This window comes from Mytilus californianus, unplaced genomic scaffold (genome assembly GCF_021869535.1).
Source record: "Mytilus californianus isolate M0D057914Y unplaced genomic scaffold, xbMytCali1.0.p SCAF_7, whole genome shotgun sequence".
NCBI classification, from domain to species: Eukaryota; Metazoa; Mollusca; class Bivalvia; order Mytilida; family Mytilidae; genus Mytilus; species Mytilus californianus.
The window spans coordinates 86,615,115-86,641,065 of NW_026262723.1; the positions used below are offsets into that span (position 1 = coordinate 86,615,115).

Below are 25,951 nucleotides of genomic sequence, written 5' to 3' on the forward strand. Positions count from 1 at the left end.
TGATTTACCAAAGGTAATGGCGATTCATTAGAGCAGTCTTTCAATCTTTTCTTATGTTCACAGTATTACAGCTTCAAGTATCCTGTATTATATTTAGACATTAATTATTATGTATATTTCTTATCATTTAGTAAAATTATTAGTGATTAAAGATCAAACTTCAGTTTTGGTAAATTCCGGACATGTGTAACATTGAAGAAAACCCGATGCACTTGCATATAGGACCCATTTAAATTGTACCTTACACATTCTGAATACTAGTAATAAAAAAAATCAACACAGTTTACATCATACTTTGTAGATCTTTCAGCTAAAGACCAACAGCTATTTTCCCATCTTTTTGCATCTGCATCCTCCTCTAGTTTACAGCTTTCATCAAGAAATTGTGGATTCCGAACATAATTCATTGATTGTTGCTGACTTGCGAGTGGATCTTTGTCGTGAAATTTTATTTGAGAAGCTGGATAAGTCATATTGTTCTGGGTCAGTGATACCCTACAGGTTTTACATTAGCTTATTGTCTTATTTTTTTATTTTTATTTTAAAGATTTCATGTAACTCCATTTGATTTTTTTTTTTGCAATATAAGATATGTTTTGTTCTGATCGTTTCTGAAGCCTCGACTTCAATATATCTATTGGCTGCTCGTTAATTGTTTTCTCACGACACCTTATTTACATTTAAATACATAAACTTAAAGGCAGTTTTAACCTTAGTATGTTTTGACTTTATTACTTTGAGAAGTATCTGTGATATCGTGATGAGTTTCGGAAAAAATTTAAACTTGAATGCTATTTTTGGAAGACGTATCATTATTTGGTCTGTCACAATCAACACTTTGTACAATGTAGTTTTATCAGTAATCGTTTCATTTGTTACCTTCGCTTGGATAATCCGGTAATTAACAAGATACCATCTTTTTAAATTTGAATCTCTTTAAACATGTTAAAATCTGTATTTTATTTGCTAAATATTGCATAGGTTCTGAAGAATTAAAAACATTTTAATGCTGATTGCATTATCTAATTTTGATATACTATTGTCCCCGTATATCTTTTGTTCATATGCGTTAAACAGACGACTAAACCTAAACTAGTTCTCGGCTGACTACTACACTTGTGGGAAGCGTTAAATACAAAGCGGATTCCAGTTTAGACTAAACCTTGACCGTTATAACCGAAATAAATCTTTATTGTCCGATTAAAAACACAGTCAATACTAGTACTCTGTATCGTACTGACTCCACTAAAACGTTTTCGTCAATTGATTAATTGATTGATTTGTGTCATCGTCCAGCATATACTTCACGTATATTTAGGTCGAGAACAAATTAAACAATAAATCAACTTGGAAGCCTCTGAAAATTTAGAGGCAACAGTGGTCAAATAGTGAGTCGACAGAACTGAAGGGTACGTGAACAATATAAAGTTGCGCTAGAAATATAGGGTCTGTTGGTAAGGCTAAAATTGTGCCGTGCAAATATATCAAATGCGGATCACTGAAAATTATTTATAGGATTCTTCTACAAGCAGAGAGTACGACTCTCTACATGACACGTAACATCGAATTATCGTTCCCAACAAACTTTAACAAAACCAATACCGTGTCTAGGCCTGCTTCGCTTCATGCAATTGTTTGAGGTTACATGTATACTGAAGCAAAACTGTATGTTCCCTAAAATCTTTGATGAAAATCTTCCTTGTACAATATCGGCAAACAGGACGTGGCTGCACGACAGATACAAAAATTGCTAACACGCTTTAATTCATTCAACATTATCAAGCTGCAGATCAAATATTAAATATGAAATCATTCCCTCCTAAAGAAATCCAAGAAAAGTTCGAGGAATCTTTTTTCTTTGTACAATGAGTATTGTAAATTTTAAACTGTCGGCAAACAGGAAGTTATTTCAATGTGGATGTAAAAATTGCTTACACGCTACACCTCAGCATTATCAAGTTGCAGAATAAAAAACATAAAATCATTCCCTTTCATAGAAGACAAGAAAACTTTAACGAAAGCTTTCTACCCAAGGCGTTCGGAAGAATAAAACAACGGACGGTCGGAGTCAAGCGGTTACTAGAGCTGCTTTCGCTTTTAGCGACACAGAAAAAAATAGAGGTTTGGACTATCTATCGTGTGTGAATTTGATGACGACACAGTAAACGATATACAACAAAGTTATCCATAACATGCAAAAGTGTTAGAAGATAATGTTGCTTTGGTCATAAATCCAGAAATGACCAATGTTTCTATTAACTTCGGAACGTATCAAAATCAATGCCCAGTTTATATTGTTGAAACGAGAAGGAAGTATTTTTCAGACACTGCCTAATAAATAGTTAGTAAAAAACATCGTAATTGGTTATTGAATTTATGAATAGGATGAAAGAAAATGAGTAAGGATGACTTTTTCTGGATATATTTGGTGAAACCGTGTGATACGAAAGTAAAAAAATATATACAATGTGAAATCAGATACTTGTTAGAATTTTCAACCCACCACAAATAAAATATTTATATCATATCACTAGCCAAGTAGTGACATTAATTATCATTGATATGGTCATAATTATAAATTAACTGTATACAAAACTTTGAAATTTTCGAAATGCTAAGGATTTTCTACTTTAGGAATAGATTGTCTTAGCTGCTTTCGGCAAAACCTTTCAGAATCTTGGGTCCTAAATGCTCTTTTATTCGTACTTTCTTTGGCATATTCAATTTTTTTATTCGAGCGTCACTGATGAGTCTTTTGAAACCGAATGCGCGTCTAGCGTACAAAATTTCAATCCTGGTATCTATGATGAGTTTATTTAGCAATATTTTCACGTTGCAATACAATACAATACTATTTTGTTTATTAAACCAAATTAAGATCCCATTGAAGGAATCGCTGACAAGACATCAATTAGAGAACACAACACTACACGCAGTAGATACTATGGAGGGATTAGGTTTTAATATTCATGAACAAAATTAAAATTCTGATAAAAAACTTGTGTGATGAAAACTGTGTTATCCCGCTTTTAACAGAATACTTGGTCCCAGATACCGGTACACCAAACCATTTATATCATATGTAATATGTTCCACGATTTTGTAAAAACTCATTAAAGATAGCAAGATGTTTTACACCAGACGCGCGTTTCGTTTACATAAGACTCATCAGTGATCCTCAAATTGAAACAGTTGGGAGTCCAAATCAAATACGAAGTTGTAGAGCTTTAAAAACCGAAAATTCGAAAGAGTTTTGCCGAAGGCTAAGGTTATCTATACCTAGGGGTAGACACACCTTAGTGTTTCGAATAAAATCACATTTTATATGCAGTAAATTTACAGAAAATTAACATATCAACGATATTTCATGTCAACACAAATGTACTGACTACTATAATAGTGATACCCCGGGGACGAAACGTCCAGTATCAGTGGTATCGACCAAGTGGTTGTAAAAACTCACCAAAGACATCAGGCTTATAAATTAACCCCATACATTAAAAAGAACATGCATCCAGTTTTGTGGTAGAGCAAGACTAGACTATAGGTGTATGAACACATTTTCTTTTTATCCTAACACAGTATATTTCATGTAAAAATAAGTAGATGTAGTATGATTGCCAATGAGAAAACTATCCCCCAGAGTTCATAATGTTTCTTTTTTGAAAGTTTCTGCAAACATTTCCAGGTTTGTATGCGACATTTTCTCACCAGATGCGGTCCAGTAGTATTTTTCATGCAAAATGTCCCCCTTTGCACCATATCTCATGGTCGTGCTCGTCAGAAAGGAGGCTTTCACATTGCATACATACATATATAACAAGCATAACATGGAGCAGATTAAAGACAAAGCAAGCATAAGATGAAAGGGGAAAACATTTTGAATTACGTTCTCAGTTCAATTGGCCGTTTTATGATGGACTCATTTATTTCTATTGAACCACAATACTAGAAGGTTATAGTGAAATGTAAAGAAAACGGCTGTTGTCTGCTCTTTGGTCGGGTTGTTGTCTCTTTGACATATTCCCCATTTCCATTCTCAATTTAAAAAAAAATAAATTAAATTGATAAGGATTAAAGAGGTAGTACCAATTTCCCCTGAATTTATTTCACAACATGGCCATTCAAAAAATGCTTTCAATATTTATTTCAATTTATGGCATCATAGCTCCATGTGTTTACTTTAAAAGGGCATTAGCTACAATCTTGATAAAAATTGATTTTTATTTCATTATTTCATTTACAAAATCGGAATTGTGAAATATTACTTCCCTATTAAATGTCAGATTGGTTCAATTTTGTTAAAGTAAGCTCAAAAACATCGCTGATGTATTATTGGCTTGCAAGTCAATAATTCAACCTTATTTGAATCCATATTTATGTGACCTTCAATTTGAACTTAGCTGGAGATGGGATAAGCATGTGCTAAACATGATTAGTTATTTAAAAGAAAACAATGTCAACATCGAAAGAGAAATAAGAAAGCCAACGGGAAAAACACATTTCGTTGACTGATTCGGTCAACACAAAATCATTCTTATACAGGTTAAAACAATGATTTACATATTTTTTTAATCTATGACATGAAATCAAACAGACCTAGAAAATTCGTCTTTATACGATTGCACGTGCTTGTCTGTCTATTTCTATTTCTATTTATGTTAACATCGGTTCAAAGGACTATCGGCAGTTTTCGGAGGTCATCTCGATGGTAAATAAGAGAGAGTCAAGTCTAAAATACACATGAGAAAGTGAGACATTATAACGAGTCATTGGATTGTTAATTACTCTGGGACGTTTTGTAATTTGGATAAACGTTTTAGTACGTAAAAAGTAAAATAATGAAATTGTAGATAAATCGATGATCACGAATTTGACAGCTAATGCCAATTTAGTTTCCAACAATATCAATGGTTCTTTTTTAAGCGATCACCAAATTATAAACACACGAAGATAGCCCATAACCGCAATTTTGACATATTTAGGCTTTTGAGTATTTTTCCTTAATATGTATAAGAAGGTTACACTTAAGCAAAACCAAAATTATGTTGAAAATAAAGTTACATATTGTCTTTCGGATGAAAATGTATTTATTTTGGTTAGCGAAGTCCTTCAATGCAAAATTTCACAAAAGCATGTAAAATTTGCATATTTTACTTTCTAACAAAATGCCTTCTACGGCAACAATATTTTTCACTAATTTTACATATAACACGTTGAATAACATAGAAATATGTTAAATTAGTGAAACAAGTTTAAATTTTATGAATTAGCCTCGTTGCTATTCAATTTCCCAAATGATTTCAAATTAGCACAACCTCAATTTTGATCAACGTAGTTATATATTTTTTTTAATTCTTTTTTGAATAGAATAGAATAGAATAGAATATTTATTGAATCCAATTAAAGGGCCCGTTTCCGAGCATATACATATGTATATAGTATTAATTATACAGTAATTTTTAAGATATAATGCATTAAATAACTTTACTCCATACCAGATGGTGTTTGAAAAATAAATAAAATAGAATATTAACCCTCTCTAATACATAAAAAAAAGAATATGTGTTATTGTCATTCACTTAATTACATTAGTTTAATGAATAACGTTAATCATAAAGGACCTAAAAGAATTCCTTTTTGTTCAATCCCGGAATAGTTTTGAAAAAAAGCAGACGTTTTAACTGTAGCCGCAGAAAAAGTTTAAAAAAATAAAGGGACATTTGGTGTTGTTTCTGCCCAAAACTTCTTTTTAATTAAAAAAATAAACTTGACTGTCATGAATAATCTATTTTTGCAATATTGGAGTGAATCGATTCTCTTAATTTGCTGGTCACCTTATAATGTATTCCAACCTTTAATTTGTTCTACAAGTTTGTATTTCAAGAAAATTATATAAAAACCTATTCTTTAACAAAAAATATTTCCACAAAAAATAATTTATCAAATTATATGCTCATGTCCAATATTCCGAGAATTTTTTTAATAGTTATTAATAAGGGGATTTTCGTTTTTCAGTACACGTCGATGCAAATGTCTTGATTTATTCCAACACTTTCATCAGAATCTTAGATCTTTAGGTACCAGCGTACCATAATAGTAGCTTATCTGTTAATTTAACGATTGTATCCTATTTCCTATTATGATACATTGAGTGTGATTCGCATGACGGGTGTTGTAAACATAGCAGGAGACGCCTACCTGTCTATGCAGCCGGTCTAGATCTTGTTGGAGATTCCCTCAGGTTTGTTTTTACCTTGAGTATTTTGTTCTGTATGGATTGATGAGAGTTATACATCGATAAACTACTGTTTTCTCTATATCCTACCTATCAATCTACGATCATACCGTATTTATTACAATATCTTAATAAGCTATTCTATAATAATTTGATTTATATTACTTATTACTTATATTCTCAACTCTATAAAAACATATATCCAAAGTAAACGAATGGGCCAATTGATATGCATACCATAATATTGAAAAATGTTTGACAGCCTGAAGATATAATACAATCTCAGTAGAAAAAATTATGAACACTGACATCTGAAATATACCCACCCGTCTACCCACCCAGACAACTTGGTACATACAGAGCACATGCCATGAATTAAGCTCATTAATGAAGACAATCATTTATTTCTGTTACATGACCTTTACTATACTTCATATATTGTTGACTAAAATTATACTGCAACTATTTATTTACTTAATTGTTCTATGCCCACCCTTCGAAAGTAAATGACTTGATAAGTATAGTTTTTTGTAGGTATTATGATCAGTTCCACAACAGCAGAGACAACTATACCAGCAGATCCGTTTCCAGCTGGTGAGTGACGATGCTTTTATTTCATTTGATCGAACTCCGTGAAAGGTATATTGTCTTAAGCGAATTTATTTCTCATTTAAATCAATCAATACTCCAAAAAGAAAGATCAAGTCTTATTTATTCATGATCACGCTTTAAAGCAACATCCGAACAACATTACGCTCTAGCTTATATTTTATAAAGACATATGCTATACACAATACGCTACATTAAGCTATATAACACATCTGTGAAGATTTACGGTAAAATTTTACTGCAACAGATGTGCGTGTTTGTTGATGCCCGATATTTGAAAACCAAAACATGATACAAACGTAGAAGAAAAAAAAACAAAAACAAAACAGAACAAAGCGTAAAGCTTAAAAAGGACAATTTCAGAGCTTCACATCAGGAATATATATTCCTTAATCTTATTTATTTTCAAAATTTTGTAACAGCAAATTTCAATAAAACAGTTTCCGTATTTCAATGCCCCTACCGAACTACTGGCCACTGGTCTGGTGATACTCTCGGGGACCAACAGTCCCCCGACATAGAAAATAACATACATCTCGCTTGATAAGGACATCTGACAAACAAAGTAACCGGCATCATGCTTATTAAGATACATAACATACAAACTAACATAAATCATCTTTATAACGACGCCTGGCAAACAAAATAATCTACAGAACGTTTAAGATTCATGACACAAAATCAGTAAATGAGGGTTTCAACATGTACAAAAGCTCACACCTCAATGCAAGTTCAAAATGACCCACATGGGGATACTTTAACATCGAGGACGTTTGACACACTAATGTAACCCTATGGGGAAAATTTTCACACTGGATAAGAGAGGCGAAAGATACCAAAGGGACATTCAAACTCATAAGTCGAAAATAAACTGACAACGCCATGGCAAAAAAAGAAAAATACCAACAGACAAACAACAGTACATAAAACACAACATAGAAAATTAAAGACTGAGCAACACGAACCCCACCAAAAACTGGGGGTGATCTCAGGTGCTCCGGAAGGGTAAGCAGATCCTGCTCCACATGTGACACCCGTCGTGTTGCTCATGTTAGTACAAACCGGTGACAAGTCTAATTCGGTAGGTCACATTCGGGAAAAAAGGGGACAGGATTGTAGTTACAACAATTGGAACATATCCGTTGTCATCTGTGAAACGGATATTCCATAACGGTCAACCAACTCGAGATGGCGTCCGTAAAATTTACGAAGGGATGATTTCAACTTCACCACTTGGAACTCTTGGTTTAATAGCTTCCTTGTGAGCAGCAACCCTCTATAAAGAAAATACAAGCCCTGGAATATCGTATCAACTGGTATCTTTCGTCTCTCTTTTATTCTTTTTCAATAGCCTTTGAGAGGGGCGATGTTTGATATAAAAGCAATGCCTTTGTTTTGAGAGCGAAATAATCCAGATTGTCTAAATGTAACTGTTGTTTGAAAGAGTTTGAAGTTTAAACAATTTAAATGGATTGAATAAAGTTCAAAACACAAACACTTATTGTGTGCTATTGTTTTCAAAAACAAAAAACAATTTGATCTCAAACCAAATAGTAGATTTTTTTTATTTCGGCCAGTGAAGGTAACTGTCGAGCGGAGAAATACTGACTCGCGATATTGCACTTATGCTTACCTTTAATATCCAGCAGCAGTCGTCATAAAACCGTAAATCTCAAATGAAAAAAAAGTGTGAAAAATAAATAAATGTTTATTTTAATGGTAAGATTTTCAACGAGGAACATAGACAACAACGTATGCATAACAATATACAACCCCTAAACAGATCTACATAGGTAAACAAATCATAATAGAGAAAATTCCATCTTTTACTGGATAATTTAAAAGACAAGAAAGAAGAGACTTCATCCATTTTTTCATTGTAAGAGTAAATCTAAATCATTTAGACCTTTAGGAAAATGATGTAAACAGAACTCACCAAGACATTCTGTTAATGTAATAACTAAAAGTATCATTTTTCAACAACCACAACAGAAGAGACTGTTACAAATGGTTTATACGTACATAGTTTACATATAGTTCTTAATATGATACAATTCACCGAGATCTACCTATTTTCCTAAACTTAGTTATTGTGCACGCCGGTCTCCTGCTCACCGCCACAGAACATAGATAAATAGACATGCTAGATAAATGTTGACAGTTTCCATTTGTGAATCGAAAGCCGATCCTCTTCTTGCCGACTTGTTCCTTTATTCATATGAAGCTGACATCATAAAGGAACTTCTTAGGAAGAAGGAAAAAAAGTTAGCAGTATCCTTTAACTATATAGATGATGTTCTCTCACTAAATAATTCAAAATTATGTTGAACTATCCAATCGAACTTGAGATAAAGGATACAACAGATCCAGTTAAGTCTGCCTCATATATTGACTTACATCTAAAAATTGACAAAGATGGTCGGTTGAAAACAAAACTTTACGACAAAAGAGATGATTTCAGCTTCCCAATTGTGAACTTTTCATTTCTATGAAGCAAAATTCCAGCAGTGCCTGCACACGGTGTATATATCTCCCAGTTGATACGATATTCCAGGGCTTGTATTTCTTATCACGATTTCCTTGATAGAGGTTTGCTGCTCACAAGGAAGCTATTAAACCAAGAGTTCCAAGTGGTGAAGTTGAAATCGTCCCTTCGTAAATTTTACGGACGCAATCACGAGTTGGTTGACCGTTATGGAATATCCGTTTCACAGATGACAACGGATATGTTCCAATTGTCGTAACTACAATCCCGTCCCCTTTTCCAAGAATGTGACCCATCGAATTAGACTTATCACCGGGTTTGTACTAACACGAGCAACACAACGGGTGCCACATGTGGAGTAACCTTCTGCTTACCCTTTCGGAGCACCTGAGATCACCCCAGGTTTTGGTGTTGCTCAGTCTTAGGTTTTCTATGTTGTGTTTTGTGTATTGTTGTTTGTCTGTTTGTCTTTTTCATTTTTAGTCAGACGTTGTCAGTTTACTTTCGAATTCTGAGTTTGAATGTCCTTTTGGTATCCTTCGCCTCTCTTCGGATATTTGAAATAGGGATCGTCTCAAACATCATTATTTGATCGACTATTTACTCATTATTGAAGTAAATAAAAGATATATATAAATGAATAAATGTTATTTATAATCTAACAGGAATTTGAGATATCAGTAAATAATTTAATGATATCGGGCATGGATAAGGATATTCCGAAATGAATTAAGGGATTTTATTTTAAATATATTATTTAAAGATCGCCTCCTTGATTTATGGGTTTCATTAATTATTGATTGATATCCTTAATTCAGTAAATTTCAATTCAATTTTCCTGAAATGATTTTAGGATATCTATAAATCATATAAGGATACCCTGGATCATTTAAGGGACTATCTTAATCCTTTAGGGATATCTTAAAATCTGTTAGGATATCCTTTGATCTTTTAAAGATATCCGTTATTAGATTAAATGACAGATGCAATTACTTATGGATATCTCTAAATGAGTTATTAGTATCCTCAATGATATTAATAGATCATTATACAAAAAATGAGTTTAACGTACTATTTAATCATTTAAGATTATCCATAAATCATTCAGGGATATCACAAACTCTTTCTCAATTATTGATATCTTTATTTAACATATTGATATCCTCCAATTACTTATACAATTCCATTAGGGATATCCCTAAATAACTATTCCTAGAGATATGAATTATGGAATTCAGTCAACCATTAAAAGATATCCTGCAATCAATATAGGTTATCCTGTCATCAATATAGCATATACTGCAATCAATATACGATATCATTAGTTTAATTAAATTAAGGACATCCTTAGGGATATCATTTATAGATATCAATTAACAATTAAAGAATATCATACAACCAATATAAGATAACCCATATTCATTTGAATTGAGGATATCCTTAGGTGATAAATGATATCCATTAATAAGTTAATGAAATAAATTAATCCTTTAAGAATATTCATTATCTCATTTGATGATATCATTTAATGATAAATTCAATATAAACTGAATGAAGATCTCTACTTTATATATATCTCGTTTCCCAAATGATCTTAAACTAAATAGAAAATTTATCAACTATCATACTCTAACGGAACTGACGAGCAGAGAAATATTGATATATGATATCACGTTTAACTAAGATTTGTTTATGTCTGTATTTGCATTTTAATTATATTTTTTATTTATGTGCGACAGTAGTCTAAATAAATGAATTGTAAAAATGAATTGCCAAACACTCAACAAAGCAAATAAGGCAACACATGTCTGCCTCAGAATCACAACATATAATACCTGTACAATGAAAACTTCGCACACTGTTTTATGTTCTACAAAAGTGTCCAAGTCACGACCAATAAACGAATAACAAAGATGGGAATAATGACGTCTTTTAAGAATGGGCGAATCAAAATTCTTTATAACGTTTAGTAGAACTGGTTCTTACAAATAACTTCAAGAACAAAGCTTTTAATGTAACATTGTATATTAGTGATCATGTTCTATTTGTATTTGACTAAGAGACAATCGTATTTTACGGAACAGAATGATTAAGTTTAAAATTGTTGCGGAGCAATTGGTATTTTGCAGAAGGCGATAATATATGTTTAATTTGTTGCGGATTGTATTCATAAATAGTGTTTTTCCCATGTAGATCCTATGTTCAATACTGAAACAACAATAGCTCCAACAGTGCAGACTGTACCAGTAGGTAAGTAAACATTATCATTTGTTATAAAAGAGAGGCGAAAGATACCAAAGGGACATTCAAACTCATGAGTCGAAAAGAAACTGACAACGCCATGGCTAATAAAGAAAGAGACCAACAGACAAACAATAGTACACAAAACACAACATAGAAAACTTAAGACTGAGTAACACGAACCCCACCAATATAATGAGCGTAAGTCAAGTAGGAATCGGCAATTGTTTGTGTTTGGAAAATGCCTGTTATTATGAGAGAGAGAGAGAGAGAGAGAGAGAGAGAGAGAGAGAGAGAGAGAATCAATTCTGAAACAACCACAACAACACCGTGTGGAGTATACCAGAAGGTAAGTTAGCACAATCATTTGTTATAAAAAGCATAAGTCTAAATCAGCAAGTGTTTGTAAAATGCCAGTTATTATTTGAGAGAGAGAGAACGCGTTTGACAATCGTAGTATTGTTTATAATTGATCAGTTTGATCAATTTTGGAACGGAATCTTTATTTTACAACGAGTAAATATAAATCTTAAAAGAGCTAAGCATTAATGTTTCTTACAAATATCTCCAAAAGCGAAGATTCAAACGTGACATTGTATTTAAGCGGAACGGACTAATTAATGTTTAAGCACATTGTATTCATAACATTTGTTTTCAATGTAGATCCTATAATCAACTCTGAAACAACCACAACTACACCATTGGTGACTGTACCAGAAGGTAAATTAAATTATCATCTGTTTTAAAAAGCGTTAATCTAAGTTGCCAGTATTTGTGATTTGTCAGCTTGTATTTGAAAGAAAGAAGGAGAGTTTGACAATCAAAGAAAAATCAGAGTCAGCAATATCACATAGATATTTTTATTGTATCATATCATTATATGATATGTAATAATGATATGATGGTACACCTACCGGTTGAAAACCTATTTATCCATAGTTTTTGGCTCTTTTACTCAAACATCATTGTAAAAAGAAATAAGATAAAATCACATTTCCTGTTCAATTATGGTTATGTGACGTAAAAAAAAATCAAAGAAAATGGTTCATGTATTTTTTTAAAAAGTTTTGTTATATATTATGCGTCATGTTCCATATTTTTTCTAAAAAAGAAATAATGTAAAAAGTGAATAGCTGTGGTGGATTTGCCAGATACTCAACAAGTCTAAATAGACAACTCAATCTATGTGTAAGGATCACAGCATACAATCATTAAACAATAAAGACTGTACAGGCTATTTGATGTTCTACAAAAGCATACGAATCACGATCGATAAACGAATAACAAAGAATAGAAAAATGACAAAATTATTGATTTTAGAAAAAGTAAGTATTACTCAACTCTCTTTGTTCCGTTAGGTACCGTTAAGTACCATTTTCTAAGAAAAAAAGGAAAACAACAGGTTATTAATGTCATGCGTCCGAAGCGTTTTTCTGGATTTACCTTCATCAGGAACGCTCAAAGCCGAATATTTGAAATCCGAGGATGTAAAATAACCGAATCAGTTGAAGAGCTAAGAAAAATTGATATTTTGCGGAACGGACTTATTAATGTTAAAGTTGTAGCACATTGTATTCATAACATTTGTTTTCAATGTAGATCCTATAATCAACTCTGAAACAACCACAACTACACCATTGGAGACTGTACCAGAAGGTAAGTTAAATTATCATCTGTTTTAAAAAGCGTTAATCCAAATTGCCAGTATTTGTGATTTGTCAGCTTGTATTTGAAAGAAAGAAGGAGAGTTTGACAATCAAAGAAAAATCAGAGTCAGAAATATCACATAGATATTTTTATTGTATCATATCATTATATGATATGTAGGAACACCTACCGGTTGAAAACCTATTTATCCGTAGTTTTTGGCTCTTTTACTCAACATCATTGTAAAAAGAAATAAGAAAAAATTTCATTTCCTGTTCAATTATGGTTATGTGACGTAAAAAAAAAATCAAAGAAAATGGTTCATGTATTTTTTTAAAAAGTTTTGTTATATATTATGCGTAATGTTCCATATATTTCTTCTAAAAAAGAAATAATATAAAAAGTGAATAGCTGTGGCGGATTTGCCAGATACTCAACAACTCTAAATAGACAACTCAATCTATGTGTAAGGATCACAGCATACAATCATTAAACAATAAAGACTGTACAGGCTATTTGATGTTCTACAAAAGCATACGAATCACGATCGATAAACGAATAACAAAGAAGAGAAAAATGACAAAATTATTGATTTTAGAAAAAGTAAGTATTACTCAACTCTCTTTGTTCCGTTAGGTACCGTTAAGTACCATTTTCTAAGAAAAAAAGGAAAACAACAGGTTATTAATGTCATGCGTCCGAAGCGCTTTTCTGGATTTACCTTCATCAGGAACGCTCAAAGACGAATATTTGAAAGCCGAGGATGTAAAATAACCGAAACAGTTGAAGAGCTAAGAAAAATTGATATTTTGCGGAACGGACTTATTAATGTTAAAGTTGTAGCAAATTGTATTCATAACATTTGTTTTCAATGTAGATCCTATAATCAATGCTGAAACAACCACAACTACACCAGTGGAGACTGTACCAGTAGGTAAGTACACATTATCATTTGTTATAAAAAGCGTAACTCAAGTCCAAATCGGCAAGTGTTTGTAAAATGCAAGTTGTTATTTAAGAGAGAAAGAGAGCGTTTGGCAATCGTAGCATTGTTTATAAGTGATCAGTTTGATCAAATCTCTTTGTTCCGTTAGGTCCCGTTAAGCACAATTTCTTCAGTTTAGTGTTTTTTAAACGGAATCTTTATTTTACAACGAGTAAATATTAGTCTTAATAAAACGACAAGCATTAATGTTTGTTGGAAATAACACCAAAAGCGAAGCTTCACACGTGACATTGTACATAAGTGATAAGTTTTATCAAATTCTTGGATGCGTAAGGTCCCGTTAAGAACAGTTTCCTGACAATTGATATTTTGTGGAACAGACTAATAAATGTTTAAGTTGTAGCACATTATTCATAACGTTTGTTTTCAATGTAGATCCTATAATCAACTCTGAAACAACCACAACTACACCAGTGGACACTGTACCAGAAGGTTAGTTGAATTACCGGTATCATATGTTTCTAAAAGTATTAATCCAAATTGCCAGTACTGGTGAAATGTCAGTTTGTTTTTTGAAAGAAAGGAAGAGAGTTTGACAATCCAAAAAAATCAGAGTCAGCAATATCACATAGATATTTATATTGTTTCATATCATTATGTGATATGTAGATACACCTACCCGTTGAAAACCTATTTATCCGTAGTTTTTAGCTCTTTTACTCAAACATCTTTGTAAAAAGAAATAAGATAAAAAGTATAAACAAATCACATTTCCTGTTCAATTATGGTTATTTGACGTCCAGTCAAATTCAAAGAAAATAAACCATGTATTTTTTCAATAAGTTTTGTTAAATATCATGCGCAATATTCCATATTTCTTCTACAAAAGAAATAATGTAAAAAATGAATAGCTGTGGTGGATTTGCCGGATACTCATCAAGTCTAAATTTTTTTAACATAATCTAAGCATAAAGATCACAACATTCAACCCCATAACAATTAAGACTTAACACTCGGTTTAATGTTCTACAAACGCATTCGAATCACGATCGATTAACGAAAAACAAAAGAATGAAGAATGACGATTAATAAACTGACCACTGGCGCTGAAAAACCAACAATACAAAGTGTAGAAAGAATACAGAATATTTATTACTAATAATACAACAAGTATATGTACAAAAATATGTATGTGTGGATATTTGATAGGCCGCAGATAAAATGTTTTACAAGTTCCAGGGAGACATACAACCCGATAGCCAAAGGATTGAAAAGAGCATATCGGGGACCCTATGATAATATAAGTGTCAAAATATCCCTCCTACGTGCAAGAGTGGACTGGACGGAGAACCCCTCTCTGTTTACACAAACCTCTGCAAAACAACAGTCTCTCCGATTTTTTATATGCAAACAACCTGAATTACGTGTACTGCGGAGATGACACCTCCCTTCTAATACCAGAAGTGGAGGGGATTACTCTCGTCGACAAGAGTGAACCCTAGGAAATTATTTAATACCCTCCACTATAGAGCCGGTAGGGTAGAGATATGTGCCAGAGGGGGACAGTTCTAAGTCTGTTTATTGTCTCCCTGAAACGCCAAATGAATGCGGGTCTCATAAATCCCCATTCACCGCCAAACATTCTCTGCGCTCATTTATCTGGTGGGAAAACCTTAGCAACACCGAGTACGAATGTTTCAATAGCTGCCTGAATGTTATTCAAGAAGATACCAATACCAACTTGTGACAGCTGTGTGCCGTCATGTCTAAATAAATTAGACTCAGAGGCTTTGATAGATGGATACCTTAAAATCTATTGACCTTCTTTCTTCATAAATGATCTTACAGCACAGTTTACTCTTTTTCTGGCTATTTCTACTAACTTTGGCCTTAATGTTCCATGCCAATAGGGCCTTGGTAAAATATCTGACCATATGATTTTAATGTCAGGTGCGAAAACTTTTATTCTTAAAATTGAACATTTGATGTTCTCGATTATTTCTTTTGACTTCATTAGCACTAAATCATTTGCACCTAGGTGTATAAAGATATAATTAGGGGCTGGCCACTTTTTTATTTCACTTTCAAAAGATGAATCCAGATCTTTCCATTTCATTCCTGATTTTGTTATCTATTAAATTTGTACTCCTAGCCTATCCAAATTAAGATGTTTCCCACCAGATCGGCTAGCAGCTGTTACGCCAGCCCAATGGGGAATAGACGATCCCATTATCCAGACGGTTGACTGTGCCTCCTGACCTACAAACCGAAAACTATTTTAAGGATTTTGCTATAATGTTGTTTACTTCTGTTCTATATGTACATTTAAAGAAATTGAAAATTGAGATTATTTTCACCACGGAATCCTGATGTAGCGCTCAAATGCACCTGACGACCACCTTCCCCATTTTTTAATAGCTTCGTCATTAATACCACGATTGCTCGCCTCTGTGGCGGCTCCAATTCTAAAGAAAGTTTTAAAGTGCTTTACACTCTTGAGAATAAAATGCACCTGATAGTAATCATTCTAAACAAAAAGAGGCGTTCCTGAATGTAAGCCAGTGTAAGCAGACATTTTTGATTTATAATACAAACACATTATAATCCAAACAAAAACAACTTACGCCAGTAGCCTCATTAAACTCAATTATCTGATAAACAATAACTGCTATTTAGTTTCAAGAACGAATGAATATAAATACGTAGAACGCTGAGCCGTGGTGCTTCTTACAAATAACTAAACAACTCCAAAAGTGTATATAAGTGATAAGTTTGAGCAAATCTCTGCGTTCCGTTAAGAAAAAACAAAACAAAACGTTACAACACTAAATAAACCTCATGCGTCCGAGGCGCTTTTCTGGATTAACCTTCATCAGGAACGCTCTCAAAGGTCAGTTGAAGTACTATTTCATAAGATTAATTTGAATTTGTCGTACCGCAATAATAAATGTTAAATTTGTTGCCCATTGTATTCGTAACCTTTTTTTACATTGAAGATCCTATAATCAATTCTGAAACAACCACTACTACCCCGGTAGAGACTGTACCAGTTGGTAAGTAACCATTATCACTTGTTATAAAAAGAGTAGGTCAAATCAACTTAGGCAGCACTTGTAAAATGCCATTTAGTATGAGAGAGAGAGAGAGAGAGAGAGAGAGAGAGTGTGTGTGTGTTTGCCAATCGTAGTAGTGTATATAAGTGATCAGTTTGATCAAATCTCTTTGTTCCGTTTGGTCCCGTTAAGTACCATTTCCTCAGAACAATTGGTAGTCATTGGAACGGAATCTTCATGTTACAAGGAGTAAATATAAATCTTAAAAAACCGCTTAGGATTAATTTTTCTTACAAATAACTCCAAAAGCGAAGCTTCAAACGTGACATTGTATATAAGTGATAAGTTTTATCAAATCTCTTGGATGTCTAAGGTCCCGTTAAGAACAATTTACTGACTATTAATATTTTGCGGAAAGGACTAATTAATGTTTAAGCTGTAGCACATTGTATTCATAACATTTGTTTTCAATGTAGATCCTATAATCAATTCTGAAACAACCACAACTACACCATTGGAGACTGTACCAGAAGGTAAGTTATGGCATTGGTGATATGTCAGCTTGCATTTAAAAGAAGGAAACAGAGTTTGACAATCAAAGAAAAATCTGAGTCCGCAATTTCACATAGATATTTATATTGTATCATATCATTATAAAATATGTAGGTACACCTATCGGTTAAAAACCTATTTATCCTTAGTTTTTGGCTCTTTTACTTAAACGTTATTGTAAAAAGAAATAAGATAAAAAGTATAAAAAAAACACCTGTTCAATTATGGCTATTTGACGTCCAGTCAAATTCAAAGAAAATGGTTTATGTTTTTTTTAATAAGTTTTGTTCTATATCATGCGCAATATTCCATATTTCATCTACACAAGAAATAATGTAAAAAACAAAAATAGCTATGGTGTGATTGCCAGATACTCAACAAGTCTAAATGGCCAACATAATGTAAGCATAAAGATCACAACATACAACGCCATAACAATTAAGACTTAACACTCGGTTTGATGTTCTACAAACGCATTCGAATCACGATCGATTAACGTATAACAAAAGAGTGAAGAATGACGATTATGTTTTAGAAGGAGTGAATATGTATATGTAAGAGAATGATCATCCCTTTCTTCATGATTAAGTACGAGCGTTCGCGAGTACTTATCATAAAGAAAGGGATGATCATTCTCTTACAAACTTAGAATATTGTAAAGTGCTCAAGGCTCAAATGATCTCTTGATTGGTTTTATTCAAGAATTTGTTTCATTGTCAGTGCAATGTTTATAATTTTATAATTAGTGATGTCAGGACTTCCTTTTAGTTTGGGAAATTCTAATAAATTGTATTTTAGGCATTAGTTGACACAACGGTACAATGAAATGGTAGAAATTGTATAAGTTTCGTAATTGTGAGTATGAGTGTAAATTATGTAATACTTTAATGAGGAATTATCTTTTTGTTTATTTACAATTCAATTTAATAAATTCAAAATCAGAGTTACAACTAAATTGCATTCCACAACCAATTTTATTCCAGCTTTTTACATCAAATACTACTTAATTAACTAAAATTTAACTATTAAAAGAAAATCTTTTTTTTAAAGAAATTCAAAAGTTACATTTGTAATTCGATCTCATGTATGTACCGGTATATTGGAAATGACTATTCCTAATAACTACGGATACAGTAATCTGATTTTTGGTAAGCGTATTAGCTAAAGATTTAGGTTAAATTTAATTTTAGATTTTTTTTTCTTTTTCTTTTTTCACATTGCTTTGATATTACTTTTTTTGTTGTTGTAATTTTGAAGTTCTAAATATTCACATAACATAAACGACACCAATTATACTGCACAAGTAAACTTTAAACTTATTTTTTTTGTTTTTTTGTTTGTTTTAAAATTCAACTTTTAATTAATAATCCTGTCAATTTGATAAATGTGCTTCGGGTAGATGTGACTCATTTATATGAATTCTTTGTTTTGAACTGTAAATAGGCCTAAGCAATAGAATAATCCCTTACTAAGAACATGTTTACATTCATTCTTCACAATTAAGAATCACCACATTCTACACTTTGATTGGTCGAGAGCACTTTGCTATATTCTAAAAATCCGAAGAATGCTAACCCTGTTTCTTACAAATGGCTACACAACTCCAAAAGTGTATATAAATGATAAGTTTGAGCAAATCTCTGTGTTCCGTTAGGAAAAAAAATGAAACGTTACAACACTATATAAACCTCATGCGTCCGAAGCGCTTTTCTAGATTACCTTCATAAGGAACGCTCTCAAAGGTCAGTTGAAGTACTATTTCATAACATTATTTTGAATTTGTCGTACCGCAATAATTAATGTTAAACTTATTGCGCATTGTATTCGTATCCTTTCTTCCTTGAAGATCCTATAATCAATTCTGAAACAACCATTACTACCCCGGTTGAGACTGTACCCGTTGGTAAGTAAATATTATCATTTGCTATGAAAAGGGTAGGTCAAATCCACTTAGGCAGTACTTGTAAAATACCAGTAAGTATGAGAGAGAGAGAGAGAGAGAGAGAGAGAGAGAGAGAGAGAGAGAGAGAGAGCGTTTGACAATTAAAGAAAAATAAGAGTTGGCATGATATGAATACTGGTTCATCATATTTTGGTACACATACTGATTGAAAACCTATTATCTGTAGTTTTTGGCTCTTTAATTCAAATATTATTGAAGGACCATTTGATCAATGATGATAAACACTATCATTTGCTATCAAAAGTGTAAGATACACAAAAAAGATCATGGAAATAATCGAATTCGTTTGGCCATACACATTTTTTTCATGTACTAGATACTACAACCAATTCTGAAACCACCACAGCAACCACAGTGGAGACTGTAATAGAACGTAAATAAACATTATCAGTTGTTATAAAAAGTGTTCGATACATCATACACAAAAAAGGCTAACAAAAATAATAATACATTTGGACATACAACAGACCTGGTGCACGTTACATTTTTTTAGTTTTCGATGCAAATTATTTTTAATATTGGCAAACAATCGTTTAGTACACAATCAAAGAATTCGATTTGTAATGGTGCTTATTTAACTTATTTCCATGTGAAACAAACCTATCAAAGCACCTTTATGATCCCCATTAAGCTCTGTTAAAAATAGGTTTTATCATGCATTATTCAAGATACATATACAGAAAACAAAGTCAAATACTGTTGATTAAATAGCGGTAAAATGGGATAAAACGGCCCATTTCACTTCTACAGACGCAAAAAAAGGTGGGAACAAAACAAAAGCTCATTGGCTCAATGGTATATTATACTTTGTCGCATAGAACCATTCTTGCCAAATACAATATTTATTTAGACACCGGTTGTTTTATTAATTTTTTTCTTATTCATTCGTTTTTAAACGACAATATTAACCCTGTTTGGCCATTTTTCTGGCTTCCTGAAGTAGCTTACTTATTATTTCCTAGCTTTCTCAATTATGTGTCGTCTTCTCTTCGAATTGAATTTTGTTCAATGTAGTGGTCATCCTGTTGGTAGTTGCACTGTGCATTTTTTTTTAACTGTGTCTTTTATTTTTCTGTCACATTTACTATACCAAAATCTGTTCCGGTTGAATCCGTCGTTGGTGATGTTAGGGTCTGTTGTATGGCCATATGTATTGTTATTTCTGTTAGCCTTTTTGTGTATGATGTATCTAACACTTTTTAAAACAGATGATAATGTTACTTACCTTCTGGAACAGTCTCCACTGTTGTAGCTGTGGTTATTTCAGAAATGACTGTAGTATCTAGTACATGAAAAAATTGTTATGAATACTATCTTCAACAAATTAAACATTAATCATTCCGTTCCGCAAAATATTAAATGAGCTTAGGAATTTACGCTCTTATTTGTCTTTTGGTCGTTTTCTGCCGTGGCATTGTCAGTTTGTTTTCGATTTATGAGTTTGAATATCCCTTTAGTAACTTTCACCTCTCGTTTACTCTCTCTCCTCCGTTGGTCTGGAGATTTCAATACTTCATTGACCTCACAAATGCTATCGATTTCAAAGACATTTCATGAAAACGGTCAGAACTGTTGTTTCTGATTCGTTTGTTCTTTTCAACAATACAACAGTTGTGGTTACTCAAGATAGTGGTCATCCTGTTGAGCGGTGGCCTGTGCGGTTTTTTCGATATGTGTGTTTTACCTGTGTTACATATTATTTACACGTAAAACTCGTTTAACAGCACCATATATCGTTCCTTGTTTGTGTTGGTTTTTGTTTGTCTTTGTTTGTACGATTATCTTTTTGGTTGAGTCCGGCGTTTGTGATTGTTTAGTAAAAGATGTTTTAGCCAAGATCAATCTCAAGCTATACCTTTTGTTCCCCTGTACACGTCAATGAAGTTAATGAAGGTTGTCTTATCAAAGATAAATCTCCAGCAATGCATGATGCTTACTTTTCACACGTCATCGAAGTAAACGAAGGTTCTCCTTCTAAAAATCAGTTTCCAGCAATGCAAGATATTTATCCTGCACACTTTATCAACGAAGCTAACGATGGCCGCCTTACTAAAGATCTATTTTCCGGCAAAATGCATGATGTTTACTCTGCACACGCCAACGAAGTTAAGGAAGGCTATATTACCAAAAAAATAATTTCCAGCAATACCTGATGTGTACTCTGCACACGTCAACGAAGTTAAGAAAAGCTGTAATACCAAAGATCAGTTTCCAGCAATGCCCGATGTTAACCCCTCACACACCAACGAAGTTAATGAAGGTAGTATTACCAAAGATCAGTTCTGAAACCACCACAGCAACCACAGTGGAGACTGTAATAGAACGTAAATAAACATTATCAGTTGTTATAAAAAGTGTTCGATACATCATACACAAAAAAGGCTAACAAAAATAATAATACATTTGGACATACAACAGACCTGGTGCACGTTACATTTTTTTAGTTTTCGATGCAAATTATTTTTAATATTGGCAAACAATCGTTTAGTACACAATCAAAGAATTCGATTTGTAATGGTGCTTATTTAACTTATTTCCATGTGAAACAAACCTATCAAAGCACCTTTATGATCCCCATTAAGCTCTGTTAAAAATAGGTTTTATCATGCATTATTCAGGATACATATACAGAAAACAAAGTCAAATACTGTTGATTAAATAGCGGTAAAATGGGATAAAACGGCCCATTTCACTTCTACAGACGCAAAAAAAGGTCGGAACAAAAAAAAAGCTCGTTTGTGATTGTTTAGTAAAAGATGTTTTAGCCAAGATCAATCTCAAGCTATACCTTTTGTTCCCCTGTACACGTCAATGAAGTTAATGAAGGTTGTCTTATCAAAGATAAATCTCCAGCAATGCATGATGCTTACTTTTCACACGTCATTGAAGTAAACGAAGGTTCTCCTTCTAAAAATCAGTTTCCAGCAATGCAAGATATTTATCCTGCACACTTTATCAACGAAGCTAACGATGGCCGCCTTACTAAAGATCTATTTTCCGGCAAAATGCATGATGTTTACTCTGCACACGCCAACGAAGTTAAGGAAGGCTATATTACCAAAAAAACAATTTCCAGCAATACCTGATGTGTACTCTGCACACGTCAACGAAGTTAAGAAAAGCTGTAATACCAAAGATCAGTTTCCAGCAATGCCCGATGTTAACCCCGCACACACCAACGAAGTAAATGAAGGTAGTATTACCAAAGATCAATTCTGAAACCACCACAGCAACCACAGTGGAGACAGTTTCAAACAATAATTGATGTTTACCCTGCACACGTCAACGAAGCTTATGAATGCATTTTTTTCAACGATCAGTTTCCAGCAATGCCCGATGTTTACCCCGCACACGACAACAACATTGATTAAAGCTGTATTATCAAGTATTAGTTTTAGGACTGTCTAGTATTTACCCAACGAAGTTAAAGAAGCCTGTATTACCAAAGATTAGTTTCAGTAGTGCCTGATGTTTAATCCACATACCTCAACGAAATTATTAAAGGCTTAATGCCGAAGATCAGTCTCCAGCAATGCCTTATGTTCGCTCTGCATATGTCAACGAATTCAGTCGTCTTGATGATAAAGACTAAATAGTATCAAGTCAGGAATATGACAGCTGTTTTTCATTCGTTCCATTTTTTTATATAGTCGAGCGTTTGATTTTGTCAGGTTTTGTGGACCTACCCCTTTTTGAATTTACCTTGGAGTACGGTATTTTTGTTATTTTTTTTTTATTATCAACGACCAGTCTCCAGCAATGCCTAATGTTCACTCTGCACAATTCAAAGATGTGAGAAGCCATAAAAAGAAAGAAAATATACCAAGGGGCAACCCAAAATCATTAGTTCAATAAAAACAGACAGCACCATCTTTGTAAACCTGTATCACAAATTAATGAGAAATCTGATTATCCGTTTTTCAACCCTGCAAATGATTGTTTACCTACTTTGACGATAAACGAACTCATATCCCTAATTTTTAAATCCAAACAAATATCTTAGGTTTATTGTTTTTTTTTTAATGAATATCAATTTATGTTTCTAGCAGACTCTACAACAGCTTCGGGAACAACAGTTCCTCCTGTGGGTAAGTATTCTATAGATCTAATTTTCAAGCTAAGCCTTAGTATTTTCTTAATTCAAATAAATCAAGTATTAACGACAAGAATTGTCCTTTATTACATAGATATTTCAGGTTCAGACGGGACACTTTAAACCAATTTACGACAAAATAATCTTTCCTTTTTTGGATAGTTATGTCCCTTTGGTCCCTTCTTAAGCTGTGTGGATATTCCCGAATTCGTTCAATATACCTGTGTTTGTAGGGAAGTTTCAGATTTTTAAAAACGTAATCTATGTAAAACTGATAGATTATTAAGTCACGGATTTCGTTATTACAAATAGCTTAAAACCTTTACTAAATTCTTTCATATATACAAATATTAACAAAGGTTTGGTAATTTTGCTCTTCTCAAATCTTATTTAAAAAGATGTCAACATTCTCTTTTTTACCGAGGGGCCTCGGTGGCCGAGTGGTCTAAGTAGTTACTACTGTAATCACTAGCCAGTCAACACTGAGGTTGTGAGTTCGAACCCCGCTCGTGCGGGTGCACTCGACTCCAATCTTAATTGACTAGGATTGTCAGTTTTCCTATCGAAGGTCGGTGGTTTTCTCCGGGCGCTCCGGCTTCCTCCACCAATAAAAACTTAAAAGTGGCGTTAAACACCAAAAATCAAATCAAATCTTTTTTTACCGTGATGTTGTTTAAACAGCTCTTACATTAAAATTGGACCAAATATAATCTGATTGTTTCTTTGAATAAACACATTCTAAAAGGGTATGGATGTAAAAAGATATTTGAATAGTTTCTTCATCTGTACTAACATTATCATTAACGGGAAGCTTAATACAAAAATTTATGATAAAAGAGATGATTTTTCATTTCCTATCGTTAATTATCCATTTTTAGATGGTGACGTTCCCTTGTCACCATCTTATGGTGTTTATATATCTCAACTTGTACGATTCGCTCGTGTATGTAACAACGTATTAGATTTTAGCGAGAGAAATTTATGTATTACTGAAAAATAATTACTCCAGGGTTTTTGATATCATAAACTAGTCAAAACATTTACTAAATTTTATCATCGGTATAAGGACATCATTCTTAAATATAACCCAACATGCAGACATCTTATACGTTCGGGTATTTCACATCCAATCTTTTATGGTAATATTCTTTACAAAGCACAAAAATGTCAATATTCACCTCAAAAGCTAACAAAACCTTTAAACAGACTTATCAAGAAGGGATATAGTTACGATACTGTTGTCAGGTCATTAAAGATTGCATATTTTGGCTTTAATATTGATTCACTTATAGGGTCTTTGCATCGGTTTTAAACATATTTATTCTAAAACCAGTTGTTGGCATGACACGGGTTATGTTCTTCTCATATATTTTATGATGGTATAATACTAAACCCCTAACAGGAGGGATTGTGCCTGATATTCATATGATGAAGACATAATCTTTCAATCAGTTTAATTGAGGTCTAGAGCTGGCATGTCAATAACTGCTAGTAGTCTGTTGTTATTTATGTATTATTGTCATTTTTTGTTTATTTTCTTTTGTTTCCTATTCTGACATCGGACTCGGACTTCTCTTGAACTGAGTTTTACTGTGCGTACTGTTGTACGTTTGTTTTTCTACATTGGCTAGAGGTATAGGGGGAGGGTTGAGATCTCAAAAAACATGTTTAACCCCGCCGCATTTTTGCGCCTGTCCCAGGTCAGGAGCCTCTGGCCTTTGTTAGTCTTGTATCATTTTTAATTTTAGTTTCTTGTGTATAATTTGGAGTTTAGTATGACGTCCATTATCACTGAACTAGTATACATATTTGTTTAGGGGCCAGCTGAAGGACGTCTCCGGGTGCGGGAGTTTCTCGCTGCATTGAAGACCCATTGGTGCCCTTCGGCTGTTATCTGCTCTATGGTCGGGTTGTTGTCTCTTTGACACATTCCCCATTTCCATTCTCAATTTTAACATTAATATTATCTTTAATAGGAATTAAAACATATGGTCCTACATACATTATTTTGGCACTTCACTTGTTTTGCGTTCCTCAAACCGCTTATCATGTTTATGGCGCCTTTTTACAAAATCTGTTGGAAATGTAATTTAAGGTCAGCAGAACATGGTTTATTTACTATTT

General features: G+C 33.1%; 1 protein-coding gene across 24 annotated transcripts in view; it reads left to right on the forward strand.

The window, feature by feature from the left end:
• Nucleotides 1–25,951, forward strand: part of LOC127708599 (uncharacterized) — a 60,424-nt gene that overhangs the window by 1,584 nt on the left and 32,889 nt on the right. Inside the window, exons 2-11 of one of the 24 annotated variants that reach the window (XM_052213589.1) lie at nt 6,773–6,832; nt 11,526–11,582; nt 12,237–12,293; nt 13,173–13,229; nt 14,098–14,154; nt 14,602–14,658; nt 17,163–17,219; nt 17,696–17,752; nt 19,618–19,674; nt 23,781–23,822. In XM_052213589.1, the coding sequence (XP_052069549.1) occupies nt 6,773–6,832; nt 11,526–11,582; nt 12,237–12,293; nt 13,173–13,229; nt 14,098–14,154; nt 14,602–14,658; nt 17,163–17,219; nt 17,696–17,752; nt 19,618–19,674; nt 23,781–23,822 (558 nt within the window). The remainder of the gene's footprint in view (nt 1–6,772; nt 6,833–11,525; nt 11,583–12,236; nt 12,294–13,172; nt 13,230–14,097; nt 14,155–14,601; nt 14,659–17,162; nt 17,220–17,695; nt 17,753–19,617; nt 19,675–23,780; nt 23,823–25,951) is intronic. The other 23 variants (XM_052213590.1, XM_052213595.1, XM_052213593.1 and 20 more) reach the window with 23 other exon arrangements.